This window comes from Micromys minutus (genome assembly GCF_963924665.1).
Source record: "Micromys minutus genome assembly, chromosome: 1".
NCBI classification, from domain to species: domain Eukaryota; kingdom Metazoa; phylum Chordata; class Mammalia; order Rodentia; family Muridae; genus Micromys; species Micromys minutus.
Window position 1 is genome coordinate 77,012,263 of NC_137969.1, and position 12,487 is coordinate 77,024,749.

At 44.5% G+C, this 12,487-nt stretch overlaps 2 protein-coding genes across 2 annotated transcripts in view; both read right to left on the reverse strand.

Moving 5' to 3' along the window:
• The window catches only part of F5 (coagulation factor V), a gene marked incomplete at both ends in the record, with an annotated part of 61,900 nt that extends 60,636 nt beyond the window's left edge, over nt 1-1,264 (reverse strand). The window contains one exon of the mRNA XM_080932903.1: nt 1,107-1,264. Within this exon, the coding sequence (XP_080789029.1) occupies nt 1,107-1,264 (158 nt within the window). The remainder of the gene's footprint in view (nt 1-1,106) is intronic.
• Nucleotides 1,265-3,088: 1,824 nt separating this feature from the next.
• The window catches only part of SELP (selectin P), a 32,170-nt gene continuing 22,771 nt past the window's right edge, over nt 3,089-12,487 (reverse strand). Inside the window, exons 10-16 of the mRNA XM_080921066.1 lie at nt 12,197-12,382; nt 10,841-11,050; nt 9,710-9,895; nt 8,800-8,919; nt 5,876-5,906; nt 4,357-4,412; nt 3,089-3,863 (exon numbers count right to left, since the gene is read on the reverse strand). Coding sequence (XP_080777192.1) covers nt 4,358-4,412; nt 5,876-5,906; nt 8,800-8,919; nt 9,710-9,895; nt 10,841-11,050; nt 12,197-12,382 — 788 coding nt within the window. The 3' untranslated portion in view covers nt 3,089-3,863; nt 4,357. The remainder of the gene's footprint in view (nt 3,864-4,356; nt 4,413-5,875; nt 5,907-8,799; nt 8,920-9,709; nt 9,896-10,840; nt 11,051-12,196; nt 12,383-12,487) is intronic.

Below are 12,487 nucleotides of genomic sequence, written 5' to 3' on the forward strand. Positions count from 1 at the left end.
ATGCAGTGCCTTCCCGAATAACCCATTTCCAATAACAGCAAACTCAAAGGCTGCGTTTTCATTTATACTAAAGCATTACACATGGCTTTTAAGATATTACATTATTTTTTTTGGCTGATTGCTTTGGTTTTGCAATTGTAAAAGAGGAACACATCTTTCACAATCGCTTAAACTTTGATGTCAACTAAAAGGGAAAAATGAGTCAAGTAGAAGGCTAGGCTTACTATTTAAAATAAAAACACTAGTGGTCGTAACTAAAGGAAGGTTGCATTTAACTTTCCAATTAACAAAAAATATTCTGTAACTCAAAGGTAGATTTCATTTAATTTAAGCCTCCTCTTAGTTACACTCGACTTTGAATGGCCACCTTACATGGTTACTAACATAGGTAATATTTAAGGCAGACCAAACTATCCAGAGAATAAGCCATATTCCAAGAACTAATCCAAAGTGAGAGAAAAATATGAAGCCATATTAGGCAGCCAGGAATAAGTCTAGGAAGAGTAAAAATACAAGTATGTTTTCCCCATGAACCAACATTGAAAATCATTTATAGGAAGGTGACAAAATTAAGGCAAGAGTCACTAAATTATCTCCTTATAATGAAGTACACGGCAACATCTTTTTCTTTAGAAGATGAAACCTATGTCTACCAGGAATAAATATTATATAATTAGAAGTTCCATTTTTTTTAAAAAGCAAGTTGGAATCGAATGTGCAGGAAGGGCTAAGAGGGCTGTGGAGGTGTGTAGTTTCAACACATCAACACACTAAACTAAATGTGGGTGAAAAGGTGAGTGAAAATTGGGGGTTGCACCTGGAAAGAAAGCCACAGCTACACTGAAATTTTCACATCTTTATAGTGATACATTTTGTCAGTAGAGACAAAATTAGCACCCACACATTCTCTCTGTCTCTCTCTCTGTCTCTGTCTCTGTCTCTCTCTCTCTCTCTCTCACTCCCTCTCTCTCTCTTTCCCTCCTTCCATCTCTCTCTTTCCCCCTTTCTGTGTTTCTCCCCACCCCCACCCCATCCCTGAATTTAAAACCTTACAATTATAGATTTTCTTCCTTGGAGAAGCCCTCCTGGATTTCACCCCGAGTTACCTCGGATCTGTGGGCTCAGGATGGTAGTTCCAGAGAATGCCCTGAGCAGCCACATAGAATTGCCTTAGCCGCGCGGCCTCGGCCTGGTGGCTGCCCCAGCCCGCCCAGCGGGTGCCCAGAACCACCAGGAGGAAGAAGCGCGGGCAGACTAGGAGCATGGCCCTTGTCCTGCCGCGCACTGCCACCGCCGACTGTGCTCAGTCCTCTGTCCCTGCTGCTCGCTGTCCGGCTTCCTGGAGGACTAAGAAGTTGCAGGGTACAGTTGTCTCTGTCCCCTGTGGTGGCTCTCACCCTACCTCCCTTCCCCTCTATGCCTAGTGTAGGCAGGGGCTGGTTGAGGTCCCTCCCCCCTGTGGCCAGAGGCATTTATTAGAGAGAATGCCACACAAGGAATTTAGAGGGAAAGGAAGGGCAAGCCTGCGGAGGCTGTGGCTCAGGAGCAGTGCCCCAGGGTCTCCGCCCCATCACCAAGCAGCATTTCCCCACTTCACCCTAGGTGGTAGCAGTAATCCCACTTAACCTGTGGGGTTGGGGGCGGGGTGAGGTAGGGGTCAAAGTTTAGGCTCGTCAGCCGATTTCTGCAAGCCTCGGTAAGACCCAACACCCATCTGCTGATCCCAGGAAGACGGTACTGTGAGGTAACTAGGAACAGCCTCAGGAAGAGCCCACCAAAGGTTAGCATTCTGAATCGCTTAGGACAGACCACCTGGTAAGGGCTTGTCACTAGCTCAAGTGTAGCAGAGAACAGGGCTTAGAGAACTCATTTGGAGCTGTGTAGTCTGGGAGCAACTACGTTTCCAGAGTACGTTTGACATTCGTAAAATAAGGATGGCAATTCTAATTGTCCTTGATCTGATAATTAGGAGGGGACAATGGTGTAAACGGGACGGCCCTCTTGTCTATACTTTTTACGGTTCCACGTTCTGAAGGATCCTGGGCACGGTGTTTTTAGATTTTCTTTTTCTGTTGGTGGAGAAGCTGAGAATTATATCTGAATCAGCAGATGACTTGTCCAGAGTTCTCCAGAACTGTTTCTGCTCACGGTCTATACTTGGAGCACATCCAGTAAACTGTAATCTGGTGCTATCGAGGTTCGACAGCACCTCCCCCTCCCCCTAACTCCTACTTCTGTTCCTTTGCTGATATTATTCAGTCAATTTAGAATGCCCCTTCTCAAGTCAGCATGATGGCACATGCCCGTAATCCCAGCACAAGGGGCTGAAGCAGGAGAATGTGAGTTTGAGGTCTGAGGTCAGCCTAAGCCATGCAGTGAGACCCTGTACCAAAAAGCAATTGATTAGCAGATGTATGTGTACATAAAACTACATTAAAAACAATGCTCACACGCATTTCCTTCCCTCTCTGCTTTCCTGTTCTTGAAAGTCGGGATCTCCGCCATTGTCACTGATTCTGGGTTCAAATTGACTTTTCTGTTTTATGAACTTAATCTATTCAGATTATGTGCTCCTTTTGATAACCTTTTATTAGTTTTCAAGATTCCCTTGTACCCATAGCTAGATTATGATCCACAGTTCCAGGGGTTTCCAAAATGCAAATTCTGACACGAGAGGCCTGGTTGAGATCTATGGACCTACAATGCCAAGCTTAGTGTCTGTCTGTCTGTCTCTCTCTCTCTCCCCCTCACACAGACAGATGTATCCAAAAAAAAAAAAAAAAAAAAAGCCAGAAAGTCTCTAAATTACTCTTTTCTTTTCTTTTCCCCCCAAATCACTGCAGCTTTTCGAAGGACAGCGTTCGGGCTGTTGCTTGCCTAACTGCGCATGTGTATCCCGGCTACACGGTGATCAAGGGATTTTATCACAGCTCAGCCAGACAAGTGCAGTGTTCCACTCCTTACTGTTGGCACCAATTACAGACAAGCCATATGTAATTTTCAGTGAGTTATTTATTAAATATGTGAATTAAATTACATATAAAACATATCTGTTCTTTCCTGCAGAACAGTAATGCAAAGGGGACCTTTCTGAGCCTCTGGTTTTTTCTCTGTGGACAGGGGACATACAACATATATTTGTGGACTCATTGGAAGGTTCAGCTGTCATTTGGAGGACTGGAACTGTGACCACTTTGGTGGTAGACGAAGTGAGATACACAGACCTCATTGAACAAATCACGAAGGGCTTGACATCTGGGAGGAGGGAGGGCTGAATTATACAAACAATAGCCTTTGGGTGCTTTGGTGGAGGGAAAGTCTGCAGTCAGATGTTGCATCCTTGCTCTGTTCCCGATCTTCTGTGTCCCCTAGTACCATCTGGAAGTTTCTGTGAAAGTCTCAGCAGCAGAGGTGGAAACAACCTCATTGATAAGATACATGGAAGACCCCGGAGATCTCAAAGTAGGTGTTCCCTTAGCCGAGAGGTCTGACTGCTCACCAACATCGCCATTCTTCTATCCCAAGAGAAAACAGACAGACCTTCGGTTTTCTGGAGCCTGCTCACCTGGTGAGGCAGAAGCTCCTGTGCCTAGGACTAACTCCTGTTTTCAGTAACAACAAAGTAACAACAAGCCACAGACTACAACTCTTGTTTCTGTGGCTGAGCTGGAAGAAGGTGAGGGGCGGAGCAAGAAGGGGTGGGCGGAGAAGTAGGAAAGTATGGTGGTTCTTTATCTCCGGTCCTGTCCAATTATTTACAGAGAACTTCAGCGAGCGCCGTTACAGTCAAGCTTGACAGGAAACATGACATCAGTGTGCAGGATCCTGAGAGAGACTGAATGAGCCGTCAGGGGGCCTGGTCTCTGAAAAAGAAACAAACCAATTAAGCGACTGCTTTCGTACAAAAATGTTTCACTGGGCTCACCCCCTAATACACCTCTGAGACAGTTGTCTCTTTCTAGGTTCTACATGTCTACCAGCAGGAAAGGGGGATTTTCACTGCATTGTTTGAAAAGATGGCTTCAGGTGATTTCGGTTTAGGTAGTACAAAGGATTTTGAGGCAAGGCCACACTGTCAACATCATGTGGTTACCAACAATGGGATCTCACACATCCTGGATCAATTTATGTGCGGCTAGAACCTTTCGTCTGGGTGGGAATGGAAATCCTGTGGTGAATTCTATTGTCCCCACTCAGTCACATGTACTTATTGTCAATATGGTTTTGTCATGGCTTAACATTTTAGTACGGGCTTAAAATTCAATACATATGCTATAAAGAAAATTCAAGATTGATATTCTTGCCTTTTCACCTATGGTTCTACTTTCTTCAAAACTATCCTTGTAGACAACTCACCTTAAGGGGTTGGGTCATATGCAGCGTTAGTGAAGACTCCGTATGTTCCTAGATGGCTGAGGAGCAGAAACACAAAGATGATCGCTATGAACTAAAAGCTAGCCCTCCCCACAGTGTCTTTAGAAACAACAGATTGTCCCCTACCCTGGAATTCTGCCTGTTTTAGTAAGAAAAGCAAATGGGAAAGCAAGCTGCAAGGTGGCACTCAGAGCTCTGGGTAATTTGATTTACACTTTATACTCACACTTTTTCACTATGTTAGAAAGGGAATCCAGAGCCCCAGGGCATGCTGGGCCAGTATGCTACCTCCAAGCCCTGTCTGCAGCCCTACCCATGCTGTTGTTTTCTGTGCAGAAACCCTGATTTAGCTTATGAGGGCTTGTAGCCTCTTCTCCTTTATATGTATGTATGTATGTATGTATGTATGTATGTATGTATTATTTTAATTTCACAGAGCTTTATTGGGTAGAGGGCCTGCTTAACCCCAAACATTTAAGCTGTTACTGCTCTGAGATCCCTGGTGATCTTCATGATCTCCATTGGAGGTTGAAGAGAGTATCACCAGGAAGGCTAAAGCTTCCTTCCTTAGAAATGGGCAGTGTTCTTTACAGCTCACCTTTACACTGGAGGTGAAAACCACACTGGAATCTATCACTGAGCCACATTTATTTTTCCTTCTTAAATGTCTTTGCTACATAGTTTCACTTTTGACTTCTTGTTCTTAAAGTCTTGGTGGGACAGGGTTACAGAGTTCTGAGCCTTGAGAACTGGTGTGTGAGCCAGTTGGACAGAATAGTAGTACTGCCCCCTAGCGACAGTTTCTGGATTTTCATGCTGAAGGTGAGGACTGAGAGGTAGACAGAGGTCAGAAATGTGACATAGCCCAAACCACAAGATACATAGGGGATTGTCCTAGACCACACGTCGCTTTGAATAGCATTATTCAGGCTTGAAGAATGCCTGGAACTAATTGCCTCACATAGAAATACTAAGTGGGGTTTTCATCTTTTAAGATGTCATTGCTCTGTGAATCGCACGAATACAGTATTTTTCCAGGAGACCCTGTCTCTTTCTGAGCTGGGGAGATTTACAAACTTCCAATGGTCTCCAAACATTTACTAGTGTAGCACTCGGGCTTTCAACATGTAGTTTCTATTATAAATCACTTGCTACTTTCTCTTTTATACCTCAATGAGGGTACCTAATGATTATTTTAAACCAGTAAGGTAATGACGTGTGCACGCACAGCAAGCAAGCCCTCAGAGAGAAAGACCTAGTGAACAGCAGAGCGAGGTGGGGGGGGGAAGGGTGGCTCAGGAGCCTGAAAATCCCCGTGTGTTGATTTTTAAAGCACTATGTTTAGCTGACATATATTAGCCGCACGCTTTTTCTCAGGACAGGAAAGACACGGAAGATTTATTACAAAGAGGAGGACATGTCACACACAGTCCCGCTGACATAGCAACTTAGAAAGACAGACTGAGGAAATTTTTTCTTGCCCAGAGCCTTTCCAGCTTACCTGTGAGGGTTCAGGGGACATTTCCCATCATCTGAAATAAAGAGAATAAGAGAAAACGGAGAGGTGAAAGGTCGCTGTTGCCAGAAATGATCGAGGGAAGCTAGGAGACTCGTTTTCACAAAAGTTTGTTATATGCAGAGTACAAGAAACCTTCTGACTTGAAAGGTGAGTGGGACTTGTTTTAAGCTAAATTGAGAATACTGTAATATTTAAATCCAAACCCCTCTTATCTTCTCTTTTCTTTTTAGCTTTCTACAAAATAAAACAAAGCCACTAACTACCTTGACCTTGTGTCTCTGAGGTCTCCAGCCTTGGTCCCTAAGAGTTCTCTATTGCTGTATCCAGGGGTTTGTCCCTTGGTCCTCACCTGGCATGCTAGTTTTAAAAATCATCCCATAACAACACTACAGGGGATACTTTCATTTTTCCCCTCTCCTGTAATGTAGATGATTAGGAGTCTCCTGTCTTATCCCAAAACACCAGACTCTGATAGTTAGATCTTTAGTCATGGCTACAGCAATGACCTACAACTTGACAACAGACTATTTTAACATAGAAACTAACTTGGGATGAGTCCAGCAGATGCCACCCTCCCACAACAGATCTATTTATTGTCAGAGAATGGGAACAATGGGAGCCCATTGTGCACAGGAGTGTTGAAGAAACACACTGAGTGCAATGGTGGCTTTGTGTGAAGAGTGATAAGAGGAAGGCCCAAGATACTGTGAGCCATGAGCAGTTGAGATCAGGTATTGGACCGCCTCAGTGGAATGGGAAGTCTGGGATAATTTAGCACAGCCACATCCAGTTAGTTATCTGGGTCTGAGCTTCAGCTGGTTCTCACTTACTGTCTACAAGGAAGGACAGTAAGAGCCTCATTAGTTTATAGAGAAATGTTTGTGAAGCCTGGAAGCCCTTGGGCAGGCTACAGGTCACAGCAGATTGAGAAAAGATGTTTGCAAGTCTAAGAACACCCCCCACCTCCCGTTCATCCCTGCCTAAGCTCTTTTACTGAGAGCAGGCTGTCGAAATTTTTCTGGTAGAGCCTTCCTCCCTTTGGTCAATCTCCTGTTTAGAGCTTCACCAGCCTCATGGTTTGCAGAAGAGAATAATTATGTTTTCAGAACTCCACTGAAGCAGCGGCTTCTTTTGGCTCAGCTTCTCCTTCCAACCGGACCGGAGTCCGGTGGGTTCAGACACTCTCGGCTGCTAAACACACGGCCGCTCTCTCTCGCTCTCTTCTGTCTAGCACTCTATAGCTTTCTTGTGCAATTTTCTCTGGTAGAGCATTTCACCTCCCCAACTGGGCCAGGCCCCTTAACTGCAGAGCTAAGCTTGAGAAAGCCTTTGTGATGTACCAGTCTGATCTACCAACCATTCGTTGCTCTATGTTCTGGCAATGTCTGTGCTATGTTTCTGCCCTGTCAGACCTACCACCCATCTGTCTGCACACTGCTGAAGTCATCTGTCTCTCCTTCAGGACCATAGCTTCCCCCACCTCAGGTACCTTCACTATGGTTCGGCTGTCTGAAAGGCTGATTTGCAAATGGATATCACACATGGTGTGAGTGAGGGAAAGGAACACAGCATGTTTACAACTAACTTAGGATGCTCCAACAGAATTTTAAAAGAAGGCTTTGGAAAAATTATATAATGGCTGGTGCCACAGTACTGGCTTTGTATGCAAAAGGTGTATACACATACACACACATATATACACATACACATGAATACATACACATATATACACATACAACATACATATACACACATACATACATACACATAAATGTTGTAGATTGTCCTGCAGCTGTTTGTATTTTGATGTTAATTTCATTTCCCCTAGAAGGGCTGCCTAGTCAGTACATAGGTGACGTCATCAGAACCTTCCCATTTTAATTTGTAAAATAAAGATAAGAGCCGGTGATTGGGCAGGGGAAGGGAAGGTGGAGAGAGAGGGTCAGAGAAGAAGGAGGAGGAAGAGGGGGGCACAGAGGAGGATCAAGATGGAGCTCGGGAAGGATGAGCTGGATTCAGGTGGACTTAATTGGTGTTAGGTAGATATGAACATTTTAAGGATTTTATAGGTACTTTATCTCATATGGAAGGGCAGTCTGTATCTTTGTCTATTGGATGTAATCTTATTGCATTGAGGGTTTGTGGATTGAGAACTGAATATATAAACCTGTATGAAAAGCTATCGGGTCTTAGAGTCATGTTTGTGCTGGGTGAGTTGGTGATTCCACCCAGGACAGAGGCAGTCATGTGGATGGAGTGAGACCTTGAGGGCGGCTTGGACCAAGGGACAGAGTCTGTGTGCGGGCTCCATACTAGAAGCAGTGGCTGCGGAGTGATACTAAGGAGGATGGATGATAAAGAGATAAGATATTCATTTATTAATATTTACTGCAACACATATACACATACACACATATATACACACATACACACTCATACATGCACATATACACACACATGCAACATACAAATACACAATACACACATGCACACACATATATACACACATACACATGCATACATACACATAGACACATATACACACATATATATACACATACATATGCATACATCACATATACACATACACATATACACATACACACATATGCACACACACATATGTACACACACACACACTCATACACACACATACACACTCATACACATACATCCCCATATCCACACTCACATACACAGAGAGACAGAGAGCCAGAGACAGAAAAATCTGGTATTTCTCTACGTTCATAAAATTCTACAGGTGATTTTGATGGATAGTCAGGGCTTGAGATCACAAACCTCAGTCTTAGTTTCTTTAACAAACTGTTTCTGAACAGAAACTTCTGACTTTTCAGTTCACTCTAAAGTCATGAGCAAAGGAGAAGGTTCCTTCGTTATTTACTTACCTTTCTTTCTGAGACGCTTTCTTAGCAGAGCCAGGAGTGTCCCGCCCACTGCCAGGCCTGTTGTAGAAGCCACTGCACCACCCAAGTAAGTCAGAGCTTCCTGGATCGTCAGTGTCCCTGCTGACAGAATAAACACACACGCAAGTGTGAGTGTGCACGGGTCAGTCATCCTTCCTGCGGCACCTCAAGGACTGGGTGCAAGCAGGGTCCTCAAAAACCCCACTGATGCCAAGAGCCCGGCAGGAAAGACATCCAAGTCAGATATTCATTGCAGCAGAACAGGAAGCAGGGCCTGACTGTATCCTAAGACCTCAGCACTTGGATTGATTTAGGTCAAAAATCGTGATTTCTAAAAGAGGCAAGGTAAAGACCCCCTGAAAGGAATTCATTAGCAGATACAAAAAGCCTGTGCTTGGTATTTGGGTAAATGAAACAGATGTTTGGTTAATTTCTTTTTCTCAATTGAAGATGTGGCTATGTAACAAAAATAGTCTTAAACAGCTAAGGAAAGTGAGGATAAGTCAGGGCTGAGTGAGGGGTAAATGGATGGTGTATAATTAAAAGCTGAGGTGTTTTCAGAGGTGGGTGGGATAACAAGGACTCTGTCTGAAAGTCCTCGGTTAACTTACTTTGAAGTGTCAATGTGTGTTAAGCAGAGGTTGTAAGAAGTGGGGAAATTAGTATCCTAGATCTAAACAATGACAAGGAATTGCAAGGATCCACACAGGCACCAACTTCATCCCTAGGGCTCTGTATAAAGTGAAGGGACCCTTTGTGGCTCTTTGCAAAACATCCATCAAGCAAGGAGAGCCAGCAAAGGGAAGAAAATCTACATGAGGCATGTGCAGGAAAGAAACAGGGAATCTTCCAGATGGAGCTGGTGTTCTAGGCCATATTAAAACAACGGTACCTTGGCAGGTTGGCACCGCATCTGACCAGTGGCCATTCTCTCTGCAGGTTGCCCTTGCAGAGCCATTCAGTGACTGCCCCTCTGGACAGTGGAAGGTGCAGGTTGACCCGTAGCTAAAGTTTCCCCAGGGGTTGGAACAGTTCATCGCTACTGCTGTGTCCATGTGCAATTCTGAGCATTTGATGGCTGTGAGGAGGAGAATAAAGAATTCGTGAGAAACAGACGGGCTGAAGGGAGGGTTGTGGTTTGCTTTGAACTTGACTGGAATTGTCAGTCAGTGGAGTAGATGCGAAACGTCACAATGGAGGTCAGCCACACCCAAGAGTCATACACAGCAGTTCTTAAAATCACACCTTGCCAAAGCATCCACTGAAATAGTACTAGCCAGAGAACAAGAATGACCCATGGTATTATATAATAAGTCTCAGCAAATGCACTGGTCTTGCCTCCAGAAAGTCTCTTTACAAAATTTGTTTTTCCAAAACACAACTGAATCGGTGTCTACGTTACTATTGTGAGCAACCAGCTGCACCAACTTGTGATTAACAAAATACTTATTTAGCATTCTGTTTCCCACAGCTGGGCACTGGAAGTTTGGAGGAAGGAGAGACTACAATTCTCTCTTAAACCACTTTTTAAAAAGTCAACTTCAGATTATTCTCTGTAAATCGTGAATAGCAATTGAACCTTGGGAAATCTGATTTAATTCAAATTAAGTGTTATAGAGCAGTCATGACATTTGTAAAGGCCAGTGCTGTGCCTTCTGGGAGATAACAAGACAAAGGAGATTGGGGACTCCATGCTCTGTGAATAGTGTGGCAGGTCCTTAAGAAATGTCACTCAGGGTTAACTTAGATCCAACCATGATGAAAACACTGCAGCCTTATAACTGTCACCTAGTTAATAACGTCACAATTCATACTATGCAACTCAGTGGGCTGGTTTTACATTTGCACTTTCAGCCCCAATACATATAGATGTCAGTACTGCACCTTTCTTTGGCTTGGGATGGTTGTGGGTTTCGGGGAGGAGTGGGTGCTTGCGGTGGTTGTCAGGGGTGGGTGGAACTCAAACAGGCAGGTACATGCAATCCCTAACTCAAGTGCTGCAGGAAGATGGCTCCCTACTTACCTCGGCACATGGGGGTCACTGCTGTCCATTGTCCTGAAGCCCTGCAGTGGAGGGAGTTGGCTCCTCTGAGTGCAAATCCCATTTTGCACCCAAAGTAACAAGTGGTGTTCAGACCAAAGCTTCCCAGGTGGTGCTGGCAGGACATTGTGCCCTGTCCAGGAACAGTGAGGGAGGGGCATCGGACTGCAGGGACTGGAAGTGATGTTACACCTGTCATGAGAAAAATATTGTAGTTGAAAGTGTTTAGTTCGGTATGTTTGTAAGCAAAAGGATGTATTAAGACTATCATGGAATAACTGTCTCACTTCTCTGGTAACAAGGTAACTCTATCATCGTGTACAAGGAAGCTCTGAAAATCTGTTAATCTCAGGTCTGGGAAATGGGATGAGGGAAATTGTTTAAGGCCTGGAAAGACGGCTTGCTGGGTGGGAGCACTTGTTTTTGAAAGCAAGAAGACCTCAGCTCAATGCACAGCATACATATAGAAGCCAAGGATGACCAAGTGTGTACCTAAAACCCCAATGTCGGCATTGTGATTAACACTGTGAAAAAGCTAGAGCCCGAGAACTTGATGGCCGGTCATCCTAGCCAAAAAGGAGGGCTTCCAGCTTAGTGAGAGACCGTGTCTCAGAAAGTAAGGTGGGGAGTGAGAAGCAGAGGAAGACACCCACTGATTTCCTCTGGCCTCTGCATGTATGCACACAGGTACTCACACCTGCTCACACATGTGTGCACACACCACATGCAAATAAAAAACAATATTAAAAAGTGGCCATGAAAAGCCATTGTCCTGGCTATAAGAAGAAGCAGGCAGGGTCCACATTACTAACAGTCTTTAAAGGAGTCAGCAGGAGAGCTGCCCCAGAGATCGAGCAACTCAAAGGAAAGCCACACTCAACGCAGACAAATGCCAGCACTCCCAGCGTTGTCAGGAGATGTACTGTTCCCTGGCCCAAGGTCAGCACAGATGGTTGAATAGAAGTGATGTCCCTGGCTTGGCCATAACCTTTCAATGTGACAGGGTGCAGATGCTTGATCTCTGCATTTTCATTCCCTGTTTGAAGCAGCCGGGCCCATTACTGCCACCCAGCCTTCTCAGCAAAGAAGGACGAAGTATCACTCTGTTCAGTACAGGTCTTTGAGACAGATAGGCTTAAAAGCCATGAAAAAAGTTTCTTCATAAAAATCTGTGCATCTTTTATTCATGAACAGAAAGTTCTGTCACATCCTGGAAGGACCTAAAACCTACAGCTGTGCCAACTGCACTAATAGTGTAATATGTTCTTGCCACTTAAAGGAGCTGTGTTGTCATTGTGGACAAACACTCCAAAGCACAACGTCCTGGCGTGTCATTACCTTTGCAGGTTGGTGGAGGTGCTGACCATCTTCCAGACCTTGTGCATTCCACAGTTTTAGATCCCAGTAGCTCAAAGTCCTCATTACAGGAGAAGTGACAGATAGAGCCAACACTGAATTCTCCATGAACGTGAGAACAATCCAGGCTGCCTTGCTTGGGGGCGAAGATTCCCGGACACTTGACGGCTGGAGTGTCAAATGGGAAAGTTCCAACATGTATGCTCACTGAGACATGATGTGTTTGGAAAGTTTATTCACTCAATAGTTGACAGTTATTGAGTACTGACTGTA